The 13,811-nt window shown below is 38.8% G+C and overlaps 1 protein-coding gene across 1 annotated transcript in view; it reads left to right on the top strand.

Moving 5' to 3' along the window:
• The first annotated feature begins 436 nt into the window (after positions 1–436).
• ABCC9 (ATP binding cassette subfamily C member 9) overlaps positions 437–13,811 on the top strand; it is a 76,513-nt gene continuing 63,138 nt past the window's right edge. Inside the window, exons 1-4 of the mRNA XM_082308434.1 lie at positions 437–552; positions 9,106–9,271; positions 12,259–12,400; positions 12,769–12,890. Of these exons, the coding sequence (XP_082164560.1) occupies positions 9,127–9,271; positions 12,259–12,400; positions 12,769–12,890 (409 nt within the window). The 5' untranslated portion in view covers positions 437–552; positions 9,106–9,126. The remainder of the gene's footprint in view (positions 553–9,105; positions 9,272–12,258; positions 12,401–12,768; positions 12,891–13,811) is intronic.

Below are 13,811 nucleotides of genomic sequence, written 5' to 3'. Positions count from 1 at the left end.
ATATCTGAGTAGACTTCTATTTTCTCTTCTGCTCAAGATGATGTACAAAATTATGTTGTCAAATTCAAATTATCCAAGATTAATTCAAAAGAATTCAAAAGCTGAAGCTCCCCAAGCCTGCCAAAAGTTAGACTACCTTGTCTAAATCAATTACTTCAGAATAACCGGCTGCTAATAGTCCACGTGCTGTAACGCAGCCTCTTGGAATCTTACTACTCCAGTGAGGGAAAAATGAAAATATATAAAAGCAAGCAGAAGAAATCCCAGGGGACTGTAGCTTCAGGAGGTGAAAAATTGGTCTTTTTGCTTGCCTGTCTCTTCCCAGTTTCCTGCCCCCTTCAGCGTATGAGAAAGACAAGAAGAGTTTGTGCACTTTGGAAACTCGATAGGAGGCAGCAGCTGATCTTCCCATCACCAGCCTAAAAATAATCCACTCCAGGGCTTGGAGCAGCTTCACTAAGTGGAGGAAAATCCTGCCATCGGGATGATATTGATCACATAGCAACACCGAGTGACAATTTGGGTTGGTATTTTTGTTTTGTGTTTACAAAGGTAAGCTACAGAGTTTGATCTAACATTCAGCAACCAAACGGGGCATGCAATGACCCTCCCCCATTATCTCCCACTAACCACCTCCTCCTCCTTCTCTTCATATCTGTGGGACAGGGCTGCTCCTTGTTCTTTCCTGGGATTACAACTCCAATCTCTTTTTCCTTTTCCTTTTCCATTCGCAGGCATTCTCAGCCTTTACCTTCCCCTCCTGCTGATGTTTTCTTTGCTGCTGTTCACAGGGTTATGTTTCTTTTTTTAAACTGTCCTGTCTTGGCATGTGAAGTCGAAGGTTTTACAGCAGGCAGTGTAGCACGCTGATGTTTGAAATCGCATTGTGTTAAGAAGCTTACCAAAAAAGAAAAAAGCAATGGATTAGATGTGTGAGACCACTGCAGATGTTTGTGTGAAATGCTTTTCAGTGCCAATAGCCTGTTTAGCACCACTGCTGTTGTGATTTTCTCTGTGTTTGGAACCTGAGCCAAAAACCTACCGAAGTCAATGAGATTCTTTGCACTGACTTCAATAACGTTTGGATCAGGCTGCTGGTATATAGCAGTTAGCGATGTGAATGCTGACAAGTATCAGAGGTAATTCATCACCTTAAGGCCCAAGGTAACTGGGACAGTGCTTAGCAAGGAAGCAGGGTCTATCTAGAATAGATAGTCACAGCTTAAATAGAAATTAAAAGGAAAATTATGTTTTGTACAGGATCGTTTTTGATAAAATAGATTTTAAAGGGGCAGTACTTTTTGCCATTACCTTAGCAGAACTCTTTGCAAATAAGGCATAGACTATAGATCACATAGATTGTGTTAGGTCCAGTGCTTTTAGGAAGGTAAGAAGAACAAACTAGTAGGTTTATACCTAGAAAGGAAAAAGATTCAGAGCACTAACCTAAAATCTGTGGCAAAACTCAGAGTTAGGCCTTCCATTGTGCTTATCTAAACCTATAATTTCATAATTTGTCCTTTGTTAAAATTTTCTCTGTGAAATTCAATAAGGAAAGAAATTCTTGCTTTTGTAATGACTTAATTATTCAGAAGATAAGAACTAACTACTTTTGTAAAACTCTGAGTACTTTCTCCATCCTGCATCTGTATGCATACACAAATCTATATATATATATGTATATATATGTATATATATATATACACACATATATATGCATGTATGGGCATATAATGCACATTGTATGCAAGACCAAAAAAAAATGAATCTGAACCAAGACCCAAGTATTCTCTGTAAGCTGATATATTTTAATTAGGAAGGGCAGCTATTAATTTATGTATTTTTTTTTAAATATAGGCAACAGAACTACTGAAGTAAATGTTTTTCAAAATATTCTTATTTCCCCCAAACAAGGTCCACCTGAGGAGTGTATTTATACTCTTTTCTTTATAGTCATAAGTATCTTGCAGAGCATGCCAAACAGAGTGATAATCCAGGTAAGATTAAACTCTTGAATATGAAGACTTTTAAGTCCACTTTAAAAGACCCTAAGGTAATTAAAATGTCTTTAACTAGAATTCTTACAGTTTTGCACTTGGTGAGGATGTTCTCGTAATTTTTATGGAAATTTAAATTATCTAGCATTTTCCCATTGTCTTCTTCACAGTTGCTTATGGAAAAAACATCTCAGGAACTGGCCTAGTGCCCTTGTGAATCCTTATTTATGCTTGTTAAAGTGAGATTTCTAAGTGTTTAGGTTCAATGCTATATCATATTCACATTTACAATTTTGTCCTATTTTTTTTCTTCTCAAAACCTTTTTCTTCTTCACAGTGAATATTTATTCCTGGATGTCTTTTGTACTGTTTTCTGTTTATTATATTATGACTATGTCTGTACAACTTAGCCCAAAACCGGAAAGTCTCTACTTGCCAGTGATGGGGATTTTAGCATGAAAATTTAAATGCTTAAAGGACATAAATTTTTTTAGCTATTTCATTGCAGGGAGAACTGCTGTTCAGATAGTTCACATCCTCATTAAAGTAAACCAACAGGGAATCAGATTCCCAAATGATGTAAAGGAGAGCTGAAACTTGCCTTCCACTATCACCATCATGAGCCCATCCTCCTGGTTGTTCTTTTCATCCCCTACAAGCTTTAGCTTGTAGCTGGCTGCTCAGCAAAGGCCATTTTCAAAAGGAGAAAGAAAAACCATGTCTGAAAATTTCTGACCAGTTCTAGAGTTTGTAAAGACTGAAGTTAAAGTAAGCAATTTGTCAATAACTTTGAAGGACAAAGGCCTTCCAGCCTACAGGTGTTAAAACAAAAAATTACCTGGTACTTGGCACCCCTATTGGGTGCTGAATGTAGCTGGTACCCTCAGAAAGCACGTGCTTGTTATCAGATGATCTTTATCACATCATTGCATTTCCCCTGACTGAAATGCCTGGTTAAACCTAGTATGCTTGGCAACATTGTCGTGAAGTGTAACATTCCTGCTGTAATTAGTAGTGAAGCAAATACGTTGTGATGTACTCACTTTGATGTAATTACCCCACCATAATTTGGTGGGCTACTATATTCAACAGAAAGGGAAATTATCTCTCAGAAAGCCATTTTTTGTAACAACTATGAATAACGTTGTCTTCTTAAATGAGTATATGAGGATCTCAACAGTTATTCTGAAAGGCTGCTATTACCTGATGAGAAATAGTGGTCAATAACTTCAGACGACCAACAAATTTCAAAACAACTTGCTACCCTTTCATCTGTCCTCTCCTGAATATTCATGTTTGGGTTCTGCATTTTATTGTTTTAATGGGGCAGTAGGACTGCTCCCATTTTTTGCAGACATTGCTGTTCGCTAGACAAAGCCATCTGCCTGTAAAGAAGACTTCAGCTCCAAAGATTCCAACCTGAACATGAGCTTAGAGAAAAGGTCTTGGCAATCCGTATAAGAAGAAGAGGCCTTTGCTTTCCAGTGACTGTCCCTTCCTTTGGGACCCATAGATAAAGATTTGCTAAGAAACTAGTGAACGCATCTCTGCTGTTATGCCCTATGGCTCATGGGTCCTTGAGATAGTTCTGCACGAGCCAACTTTATAATTGAGGTATGGCAACTGCAACAACTCAGCACCAATGTCAAGCTTGCTGTGAGCAGGGCTTCTTAGCTTGGGAACAGCACCATGGTGATTAAGACTATTAATTCTGAGCCTGAACTAATATTTGCGTGGCCCTCTACTAGACTGTGTAGCCTACAGTGAAGCAGGCAGCTGCCTACAGCAGCAGACAGCTAAGGATAATAAAACCATCTGGCTTTGCTGCTTAATTCACCTATGTACAGTTCCAGGTAGCCCAGCTTTGTGCTGCCGCCAGTGTTACCAAGGAAGGGGTCTCGGCAGGTGGAGGAGGGCAACTGCCGCTATGGAATGTGATAACCTCTCTGAGTTGCAGCAGTAGCTGCTTTTCTCTCTTCCATCCCTTGACAACAGAAGTCTCTTCAAATTTCTCCTCGTGTGGCTCTGCAGCCCAGTTTTTCCTCTTCAGTCTCTCCCTGCATACTTACTGTGGCCTAAAAAGTCTGTCTCCTCATCTTTGGTAAGGAGAAAATCTCCTTTGGCTACACTGTTGGAAACCTTGAGTCAGCTCTGTATTCTGACTTGCTTGGGGCTAATTCAAAGATCTTCAGCATGGCTATTCATTAAAGGGTTAGGCTGTTGTTTGGTGCGGTCAGCATTCTGTCTTTGGCAATGATCAGCAACTGGTGCTTAGGAAAAATATAACAAGTCTCCAGTCTATTTAATTTTGTACTTGCACAGTGCTTAGCACTGAGTGAAACAAACAGGGCTTCCTCGCATAGGCAAGATACCTCTATTCACCTCTCTACAGACCTAGTTCTGACTGAAGCCCAGCATTGGCTTACTGGAAGAGTTAAAGCCAATGGAAGAATAGTTTAATTATTATTAAGGGAACCAGATTTGGTCAGTGATCAGTCATAGAAGTATTCCATCTTCCTTTCTAAACCCAGCTGCAGTTTTTGATGAGTTACAATAGTAAGCGCATCTGGAATTCTTCATGTTTTTTCTAAATTTGTTGTTCTTCCATTTCACATTTTCATTTAATGAAATGAAATCTTATGGTTTTACAGAAGAAGAGTGAATAGTGCCTTTTCACTCTGCCCTTCATTGGTTACCTGCAGTCAAGATCTTCCAAACTGTCTTCATTTTCACGCTTAGTTTTTTGAGTGAAAATTTTCAAAACTGGGCCTCATTAAAAGTTGCTATAGCTGAGGCCTTTTAAAACTCTCTAAAATTTTCAGAATTATTAAAGATCTCTTTAGCCTTAACTCCCAATACTGAAATACTGTTTGAAAATGCAACTTAGTCTCTCAAATTAGTCTGAAGCTTTTGAACATGCCACTTGCACTGTTTGCAACTCTAAGAATGTGTTCATCTGTAGCTACGCTGAACTTTGCAAGCATGGGATCCGAGTGTGGGGATGAGCAATTTTGCCATTATATTATCAAATTTTCCTTTGAAGACGACTGAAGGTTACACTTGGATGAGCAATCGCATCTGGAAACCTGTCATGGTCTAACTCCTGTTAACTTTGGTGGAGATGCATAAGCACTGTAAAATGCCCCATACTGTCTAAAGAAATCAAGGACTTGTTCTTCTGCCTTAGGGGCTTTTCTTTCTGTCCTTCTTTGGAAATGAACACAGCTTGTTAAACCTTGAGGCCAATGAAAATGAGCTTCTGGAGGCATGCCCTGATGCAGCAGAAAGTAATGGCTAATTTCAGCCTCGAACCAAATGGGAGTCTCACTCGCATTGACTGTAAATGCAAAGCATCCTCCCTTACATGTCAGTAAAATTTCATCCAATGTATTTCCCCTATCTGTGAAACTTGAGCAAAGAAGTAGGAACTACATGACGTGCTTTATGCCTGGGGTGATGAGCCTGTGCACCAGTGCATCTCCAGAGCCTCCTGTGTATGTAAGTTTTCCAAAAAACAGAGCAAGGTCCAGTGGTTTGAGTCACATGGGCAAAAGTGTGGAGGGTATATCGGATCTGCCTTCTGCACCAGAAATGCATGGGAAGGGAATGATGGAGTGGTTTCTTGCTCCTTGTGAAGCACACTGGAGATAAAATTATTTCGTAGAGCTCTGATGTACTGCAGAGTATTTTCATATGCCACTCTTGAAGATACAGAGAACTACCAGCAGCCTGTCTGTGTAAACACCAGAAAGTGTCTGAAAGTTGGCATACATCAACAGAGCAGAACATGAGTCCTCCGCTTCCAGTCAGTTCATTTCTAGCCCAGTGATAATGGACAAATGGATGAAAGAAAGTACGGAAGGGAGGGAGGAAGGAAGAGAGGAAAGAAGGAAGGAAGGAAGGGAGGGAGGAAGGAAGAGAGGAAAGAAGGAAGGAAGAGAGGAAAGAAGGAAGGAAGAGAGGAAGGAAGGAAGGAAGGAAGGAAGGAAGGAAGGAAGGAAGGAAGGAAGGGAGGAAGGAAGGAAGGGAGGAAGGAAGGAAGGAAGGAAGGGAGGAAGGGAGGAAGGAAGGGAGGAAGGGAGGAAGGAAGGGAGGGAGGAAGGGTCACTGGACTATTAATGCTTCTGCAGTTCTTATCTCTTCTATTCCCTATCAGTGCCATACTGTACTAGATGTGTGTCCTGAAGCGGGTGCTGCTGAAAAGGCAAGTTGTACCTGGTGAGCGTTTTATGAGGTCAAATCATAAGCTGCTGGGTCAACACAGCGTCATGACACTGATCAGAATGTTTTGATAGATTTTAAGCCTGTGGAGGTTTAATGAAACATGGTCACTGGATGTGCTGATCAATGACTGAGTGTTTTCTGATTTTAAAACTGGGGAATTTATTGTCCGTTACCCTATCTCATTTCATTGGCAATGCAATCTTTTTGATTTTCTGGTTTCTTTTACAAACTAGCCAACTTAGGCTCTTTGATTTTCTCTCTCATTTTAAGAGAAGACAACAAAATTCTACCTCTTTTTTGAAATGAACCTGTGACCTAAGTGTTGTGAATAGACTGCTTATACCTGCTCTTGAAAATTATCATCAGTATGATGGGCACTGTCTCTATACATTGGTAGTAACAACAGGACCAGATTCTTTCCTCAGCCCTGCCAACATGCAAAAAGACGGTTGGTTTTAAGAGTATGTTATTGGACATACACCATCACAAAACAAGGCACAGCACAGATTCTTGTGAAGATGCAGATGTGATTCTTAAAAGATGCATCTTTCTTGAGAGCTTTTAGGGACTGTTGTTTGAGGTGCAATATGAAACCTTTACAGACTGATAATAGGTCCTAGCTAGCAGATAACACTCTCCATGCAGTTAATAATCCTTTCTTCCACAGGAACATCTACTGCCTATATTCCATTTCCCTTCCAGAAAAATGTTAAAAAACAACAGTTCCTTTAGCTTCTCTTGGACATGGTTTTAATCCTTTCTCCCAGATTTATTTTTGACTAGAAGCCAAAAGCTACACTGGAAGTCAGTGATTCAGTGCTCGTTTGAACCCAGGATCCTCCTGCCTTTCGGTACCAATCCAACCACTAGACCACAATAGCATCTTACGCTGTCTCAGAAAAGAGTCCTCTTTGTGGGAAAGGGAGGAAAATTCCCAGTAGAACTCCCTTGGACTTCTGACCTTCGATAAAAATGAGGAAACAACACTTCTGATTTTTAAGAGATTATCATTACCATTATGTTTCTCTTAAAGGAGACATGTCAAGCTTTTACAGATTAAAACCAAGCAATCTTTGTGTAGTTTTTTGAAAAGTTCTGTATTTGTTTTGCTAATAACTCCTCAGTCTATTCAGACAGAATTCATATTAACATACTATTTCTTTTGTCTTGTTAGTCATATGCAATTATGAATATATTTTTATGTAAAAATAAAATGATAGAATGATAGTGGTCATATTGCTCTATTCATTATAGAGAATGGGCCAAACTCTCCATCAAATTGTGTTCTACTGAAGATTGAGTGGGTTGCCTGTCAGCTTTTGCACCAGAGTAAGTACATGCATGCATTTTTGCAGGATGCGGCCCACCATATAACTCTGAGTTATGCTTAACTTCTGGCAAATCTCAGACCATAAAGTGCTGATATGTTTGGAAAAGGGACTGCATTTATCACATTCTTTTCAATGAAACTCCTTTACAAATTTCACTGATGTATTTCATATATGGATTATGCTTTTCAGATCCAGCAAAAAGTTAGTTAAAAGCGAAAAGGAGGTTTAGCAGAGGTTCAAAGTGCCTCCTTGAACTCTGTATTCTTTTGAAGAGCTATACGTTTCTGTTCTCTCTAGGGGAGTACTTCAGTAGTTTATGCTTACCTTGTTATGCTTACCTTGTTTAAACAACTACGCTCATAAAACTAATCTGAACTATTTGAAGAAAGAAGAAAAGGGTTTTCTTCTGCATTCAAGTAACTTTTTTAAAACTATGTTCATGCATTTTTTGCATGTCTATATTGTTCTGATTCTGCAAAACTCATTAATGCCAATGTTGGTGCAGAAAGATGCATTCACCAAAGTATACATATACTTTGCTGAATTAAAGATTTTCTTTACATCTTAGTATGTAAAATTTGGAAAAAAAGATGCAAGCAAATGAGTTTACACAACTTATTTAACAGCACTATGTTGCTGTGTATAAGTCTAGGGCAAAGAAACCAGCAAGGAAACATTTTGGTTGCAATCTTGTTTCATCTTCTTATAAAGAAGAATGAATAAATAAACAATGCACAGGTTGATAAAAGCCAGAAGCTGGCCATAACTCCAGGTCATACTATGGCCCATACTTTGCAAGCACGAACGCATGAGCTTATCTTGGTGTACAAAGATAATCTCATAAGAAATCATGGAAGTCAAAGAACTGCTTAGATGAGGCTAAGCACATGCATAAGGATTTGCAGGATCAAGCATAAATGCTGAGTTACTGCCTATGCAATCTTCAATACAACCTGCTTTGATTAAGAGTTTGGCAGTTATCTGTAATGACTAGTGTATGTGACCATTGTTGTTCTATGGGACAATGAAGAAATACAAAATATCAGTGAATGCAAGGCTGCCAAATCACAAATATCAAAGGTTTAGAGCTTGCACTGAAAATGTAGTGCAACAAATCATATGAACAGAGATGTTGCACAGAGAATGCTGGCTCGTCAAAGCAGCAGTAACACACAGGAGTCAGCTTATGTGCATTTGAGTTTTCTTATGAGAAAGGTAAATAATTTTTTTCCAAAACTTTCTTGTTCTTTCGCTGTATTCTCATAGAGCATTTGCAGCATAACATTTGTGCATATAATGAACAATAGAAGACATAGCATAGTGTATTTAATAAATAGTACCTCTAATAAATAGTATATTTAATATAAACACAGCCTTCATTCTAATGTGCTTATACTTGACGGAACCCAAAAGAATTTTCAAAATACAACTGAATTACTCTCTATGGGTTTTTTCATTGTGCTCCTTCTGTATCTCTTTATTTTTTTTATTTTGTGTTTAGCTAAAAGGAATGCTAGCAGTCTTGGTAGTCAACTATTCTCTCTTTTTTATAGTAGTCAGACCTTCTGGAAGCGATGAGGCTCGCATTTTGTGGTAACGACGATGCTTCAGCCTATAACATCAGTGCTGGTGTCCTAAGAAATGTCTGCTTTGTGGATGCCCTCAACTTGGTTCCCCATGTCTTCTTGCTATTTATCACCTTCCCAATTTTGTTCATTGGTGAGTTATTCAATGGAGCTGTGCAATACTACAAACACTTGAGCATGTATTTATACTCAGTCATGTTTAAATGCGCTTGGAGGCCTGTGGTGCAAACTGTTGGATGCTTTGTATTTATTAATTTTAAAAGAGAAGAGACAGAATGGCTTGACCCAGAGGATGTGAAGCCAACCCGCTTAAAATGTTGGGAATTTTAGATATAAATCTGAATTAAGCAGCATGAAAAGACGGATGAGAACAAGAGAAATCATATCCAAATGCTTTGAAACTTCTCTCCGGAGAAATTTTCTTCAGATATGAAATTGGCAACTTGCAACCTTTGCTATTATTAGACATTAAAACACTTAGGACAGTGGGTCTGAATTCCCTTCAAGTTATGTGAATTTCAGAGAATATCCAAACTATGCAACTTGGATCTAAGGCTAGGAGAAGTGTAGGAAACTTTTAAAACAGAATAATTACTTCTTTTGCCAACATTTGTAAACAGAAGTAGAGCAAAAGAGATAATCTTTTTCCACAGGAATGAAAATAAGAAGTGATAAATCTCTCTTGAAGAATTTAGGACAGCGTAGTGGCTCTAACTTACATATTCCTGTAAAAAGCCCCATCTGAACTAGTACTCTAATGATACTTTTTCTCTATAGTTGTCTCTTTATCCCAGTTATTTGCAGTGATGAAATAAGTACAATTTAATACTTTTTCAAAGCTGTCAAACAGTGGCATTCTAACTGATCGTAGAAGATAGAGAGACTTGAATAACCGTCAAAAGGCAATAAGTATTAATAAAAAGAAATATTCTCCTGACAACTGCATGAGAAATGGCATGTCAGTTCTTCCATGTTACCTTCCTGGTGTCATGTATATACATAGTAACACATTTCTTCCATGAGGAAGATTTGAATTTGGGACTATATTCGAAATAGAGATTTAAGGACTTCCATTATGCAAAAAGACTCTGAAGTGATTGAATAATAGGCTACAGGAACCTGTGGTCTATGACACTCAGTACCTAGCAATCAAAGGTATAACAAGATCCAGTGACTAAAAACTAATTAAATAATTAAGCAAGAGAATAAGAAACAAGTTGTAACAAAAAATAACTGAAGACTGGAAAAAACACCAAGAGTTATGGAGAACTCTCTCCAACAGTGCTGGATCTTTACATCAGTGCTGGCTCTTTCTTTGAGACGAGATGCAACTCATCCTTGAATTACAGGGCTTCCTGCAGAAGTGTTTGATGGAAACTCAATGCAAGGTCTAAGGGCAGAGATAATCTTTTACAATATTCTGTGTTATACATCAAGTAGTAGCAGGCTGCTTTAATATTTTTACAGGTATTAGCCAATTAATTTTGGAATAATATTGCAGCCACATTTTCTAACAATGTTGGGAAAAAACCATAATAGCTTAAATTGTATGTTATGAATGTATGTATGTATGTATGTAATTCTTTGTTTTCTATTTTGTACCTTGATTATCAGGACAAGTAGTTGTTGAACAGAGCATTAAAAGCCAGCTGGAGTCCACAGTATTGACTGACTCCAAAACCGAAAACTGATGATGAACCGTGTTTGTGCAGATGTATGGGCAAAGAGGAAATAAAAATGAAAAGCAGCTTGGGAGAGACAAAGATAGGAGCAAGGTCAAAGCAAGCCACATTATATTAGGAAAATCTCAGGAAACTATAGAAAATGCTTGAGAGAGATATGAAGAAGAGAGAATATTTTGTTCCTCAGTACTTTACATATTAAACAAGGATGAAATGGTGAAATCCTGACAGTTTCCAAGAATGAATAAATGTGGGCTCTGGTTTATGTGTTTCTGAGTCACCTGATAAGCCTCTAGGCACGATGAGATGCTGCATCCTTGTTTGTCAAAAGCATATCATGGATTTTAAATTCAGTTCTGCGGTTACTGAAAGAAACAGATATAATGCTCACTGCCCTAGTTAAACAACTTCAGTTTTGGTTTTGTTTGCTTTTGTTTTGTTTCTTTGCTTCCCTGAAATGTGCTGTTCTTGGGATTTTCTATGGGCTTTGGGAAGTCTGTCAGGGACTTCCAGGAGTTGCCTTACAGTAAGAGGGACATATACAGCCATTTGGGCTGACTGACTCAGGACAGCCCTGTACCAGGGTGGGAAGGGACAGAGGACAAAGCAACATGCAAGACAAGACTCGCCATCATGAGATGCTAACCTCTGATCAGTCCTCAGCTCCCCCCAGCGCTGTCACATCCATCAGGTCCTTGGCGTCCCGCTTCTTGCCAGGTTGCTGGCTTCAGAGAGGATCTTGCCTGAAAAGGATAGGTGCCATCTAAGGTTATGACATGAAAATGGGCTTCAAGATTAATTTGTTGATTAAATCAGCTGAGTCCTTGTGCTGTGCTGAAAGCTTTAATGTGCCAGAAATGCAAAGGGCAAGGAGGCTGGGCTGTGCCTGAGGCATAGAGACTGGGAAATCGCTGTTCAGCATCCCCTGAGACAGTGCTCCCAACCAGGCCTGAGACAGAGATAATAAATATTGTTTATTTGAAGTAAGTATATTTCTTTGAAGCCTCATTGGAGGATGCAACTTTTATATCAGTTGGAAACTTTGCCCGCTGTTGTCTGGGACTGGCAAAGACACGAAGACGCCATCACTTAAGATCTGTCAGTCCCTGTTGTATGAGGGTGAGACTCTGAGATGTTTCTTTTAGTTTTTTCATCTTTGTTCTTGGCCAGGAAGGCCAAGAATTCTCTTTGATTGCAATTGTGGGAAGTCTGTTACCATGTTGTCTAGAGGGTCAGATCTAAATTATGGGGGGCTACATGGCAACTCAAACACTCCTGGGTCATGTTATTAGTAACAAGAGCCCCCATAGTCTTAGAGGGGGTTTGTGTTGATTATATACTATTAAGTGTGACCTATGGATTAGAACAGGGAATTGTTAACCAGATCACTCACTAGCTGGCTGTGAGATAACCTTCTTTCATTGCTATTATTTCCCAGGCTGGGGAAGCCAAAGTTCCAAAGTCCAGATTCACCACAATACCTGGCTGCACTTCCCTGGACACAACCTGCGGTGGATCCTGACATTCACCCTCCTGTTCGTACATGTGTGTGAAATAGCAGAGGGCATAGTTTCTGATACGTAAGTGACAGTGTTTGGTGGATAGCCAAGCTAATTGCATTTGTTAATGTATGCTGATAATGTGTGACGGGCTAGCTAGTAAGGCATAAAGAGTTTTTCCCCCAACAAGATGAGGCATCATTTCATGAACTGTCTGGATTTTAATGGGATGAAGGTGAAAGGATTGTTCTTAGCACATTGTTATTCTCCTCTCAAACTATAATGGCAAGTAAATATCGACACAAGTTAAAGCATTCACATGGAAAAAATCTTTTTGTCTCTAGGAAAGTCATATTTGTCCTCTTAAATAGATTAGCAGAACACCTAGAAATATAACAATGGTGAAAAAAGACACTGCATTCACTAATTCACACGTTATTTATTTTCAGACAAATGAAATCTCGCCATCTGCATCTCTTTCTACCAGCTATAATGGGATTTGTGGCTGCCACTGTCTCCATAGTCTATTACCATAATATTGAAACATCTAACTTTCCAAAGTTACTGTTGGGTAAGTCTAAGTCTGATCTTTATGTACTCTTACAAACCCCAGTAGTTTAGCTAAAGTCAGTTTGCTTAGATTGAAGAGGATGGTGAAATGCATGAGACTATTAAAAGAGAGAGGCATAATTCTCTGCTCCTTGAACTAGTATTATTGTAGGAGTTATGGCACCTTTTATAAGGTACACACTGAAAACTATTTTTAAAAATGATCACGAAAGGAAAAGCATAGTATGCCTATTGTATTTATAGCATGAGCTTGTAGGTATTTTTTTAACACTGCTCATTATTTTGAGGCAAAAACTTGTCCTCATTCAAAAGGGCTATTTTAAAAGGCCACTTTTAATAGTAATCTGATTACAAACCATCCTGTGCAGATGGCTGTTGTTTCTCAGCATCCATTGCAGTTGATTCTGAGATTACCCAGTCTAATGATGAATGCCACCTCTCACTTTTTCCAAAATGGGGTGCGGAAAGAAAGTTTAACTTTGAGAAACTGCTACCCAGTATTCACGATATCTGTCTCAGCCAGGAGATGGTCAGAAGAATTTAACTAGACATTGCAGGATAATGTTTTATGGAAGTATACAGTCCAAATTACCTATATCTCAACAATCCGAACTAGCCATTGACAGATACAAACCAAGATGCAGGATATAATTAAATTATATGAAGTCTTTTTCAAAATGAGGTTACCTGCACTGCACTCTGCTTTTTCAAAGAGGCAATACGATATTTGCCAAGTTAAGTGACTTTTACTTAATTTCAATAACAAAGTTACCCTTCAGATTATCTTCAATGGACTTTTGTAATTGTGTGAAGACCCACCATTGTGGATCTCTTTGAAAGGTGGTGACCCAGGAAAGAAAATAGTGACCTGGGAAAAGAAAGTGCAAAGCAAATCTCTCAAACCTGAGTTCCTGGCTTGGGC

The sequence above is a fragment of the Platalea leucorodia genome (assembly GCF_965183815.1).
Source record: "Platalea leucorodia genome assembly, chromosome: 4".
NCBI lineage: Eukaryota > Metazoa > Chordata > Aves > Pelecaniformes > Threskiornithidae > Platalea > Platalea leucorodia.
This window is presented reverse-complemented; position numbering and strand designations above follow the sequence as displayed.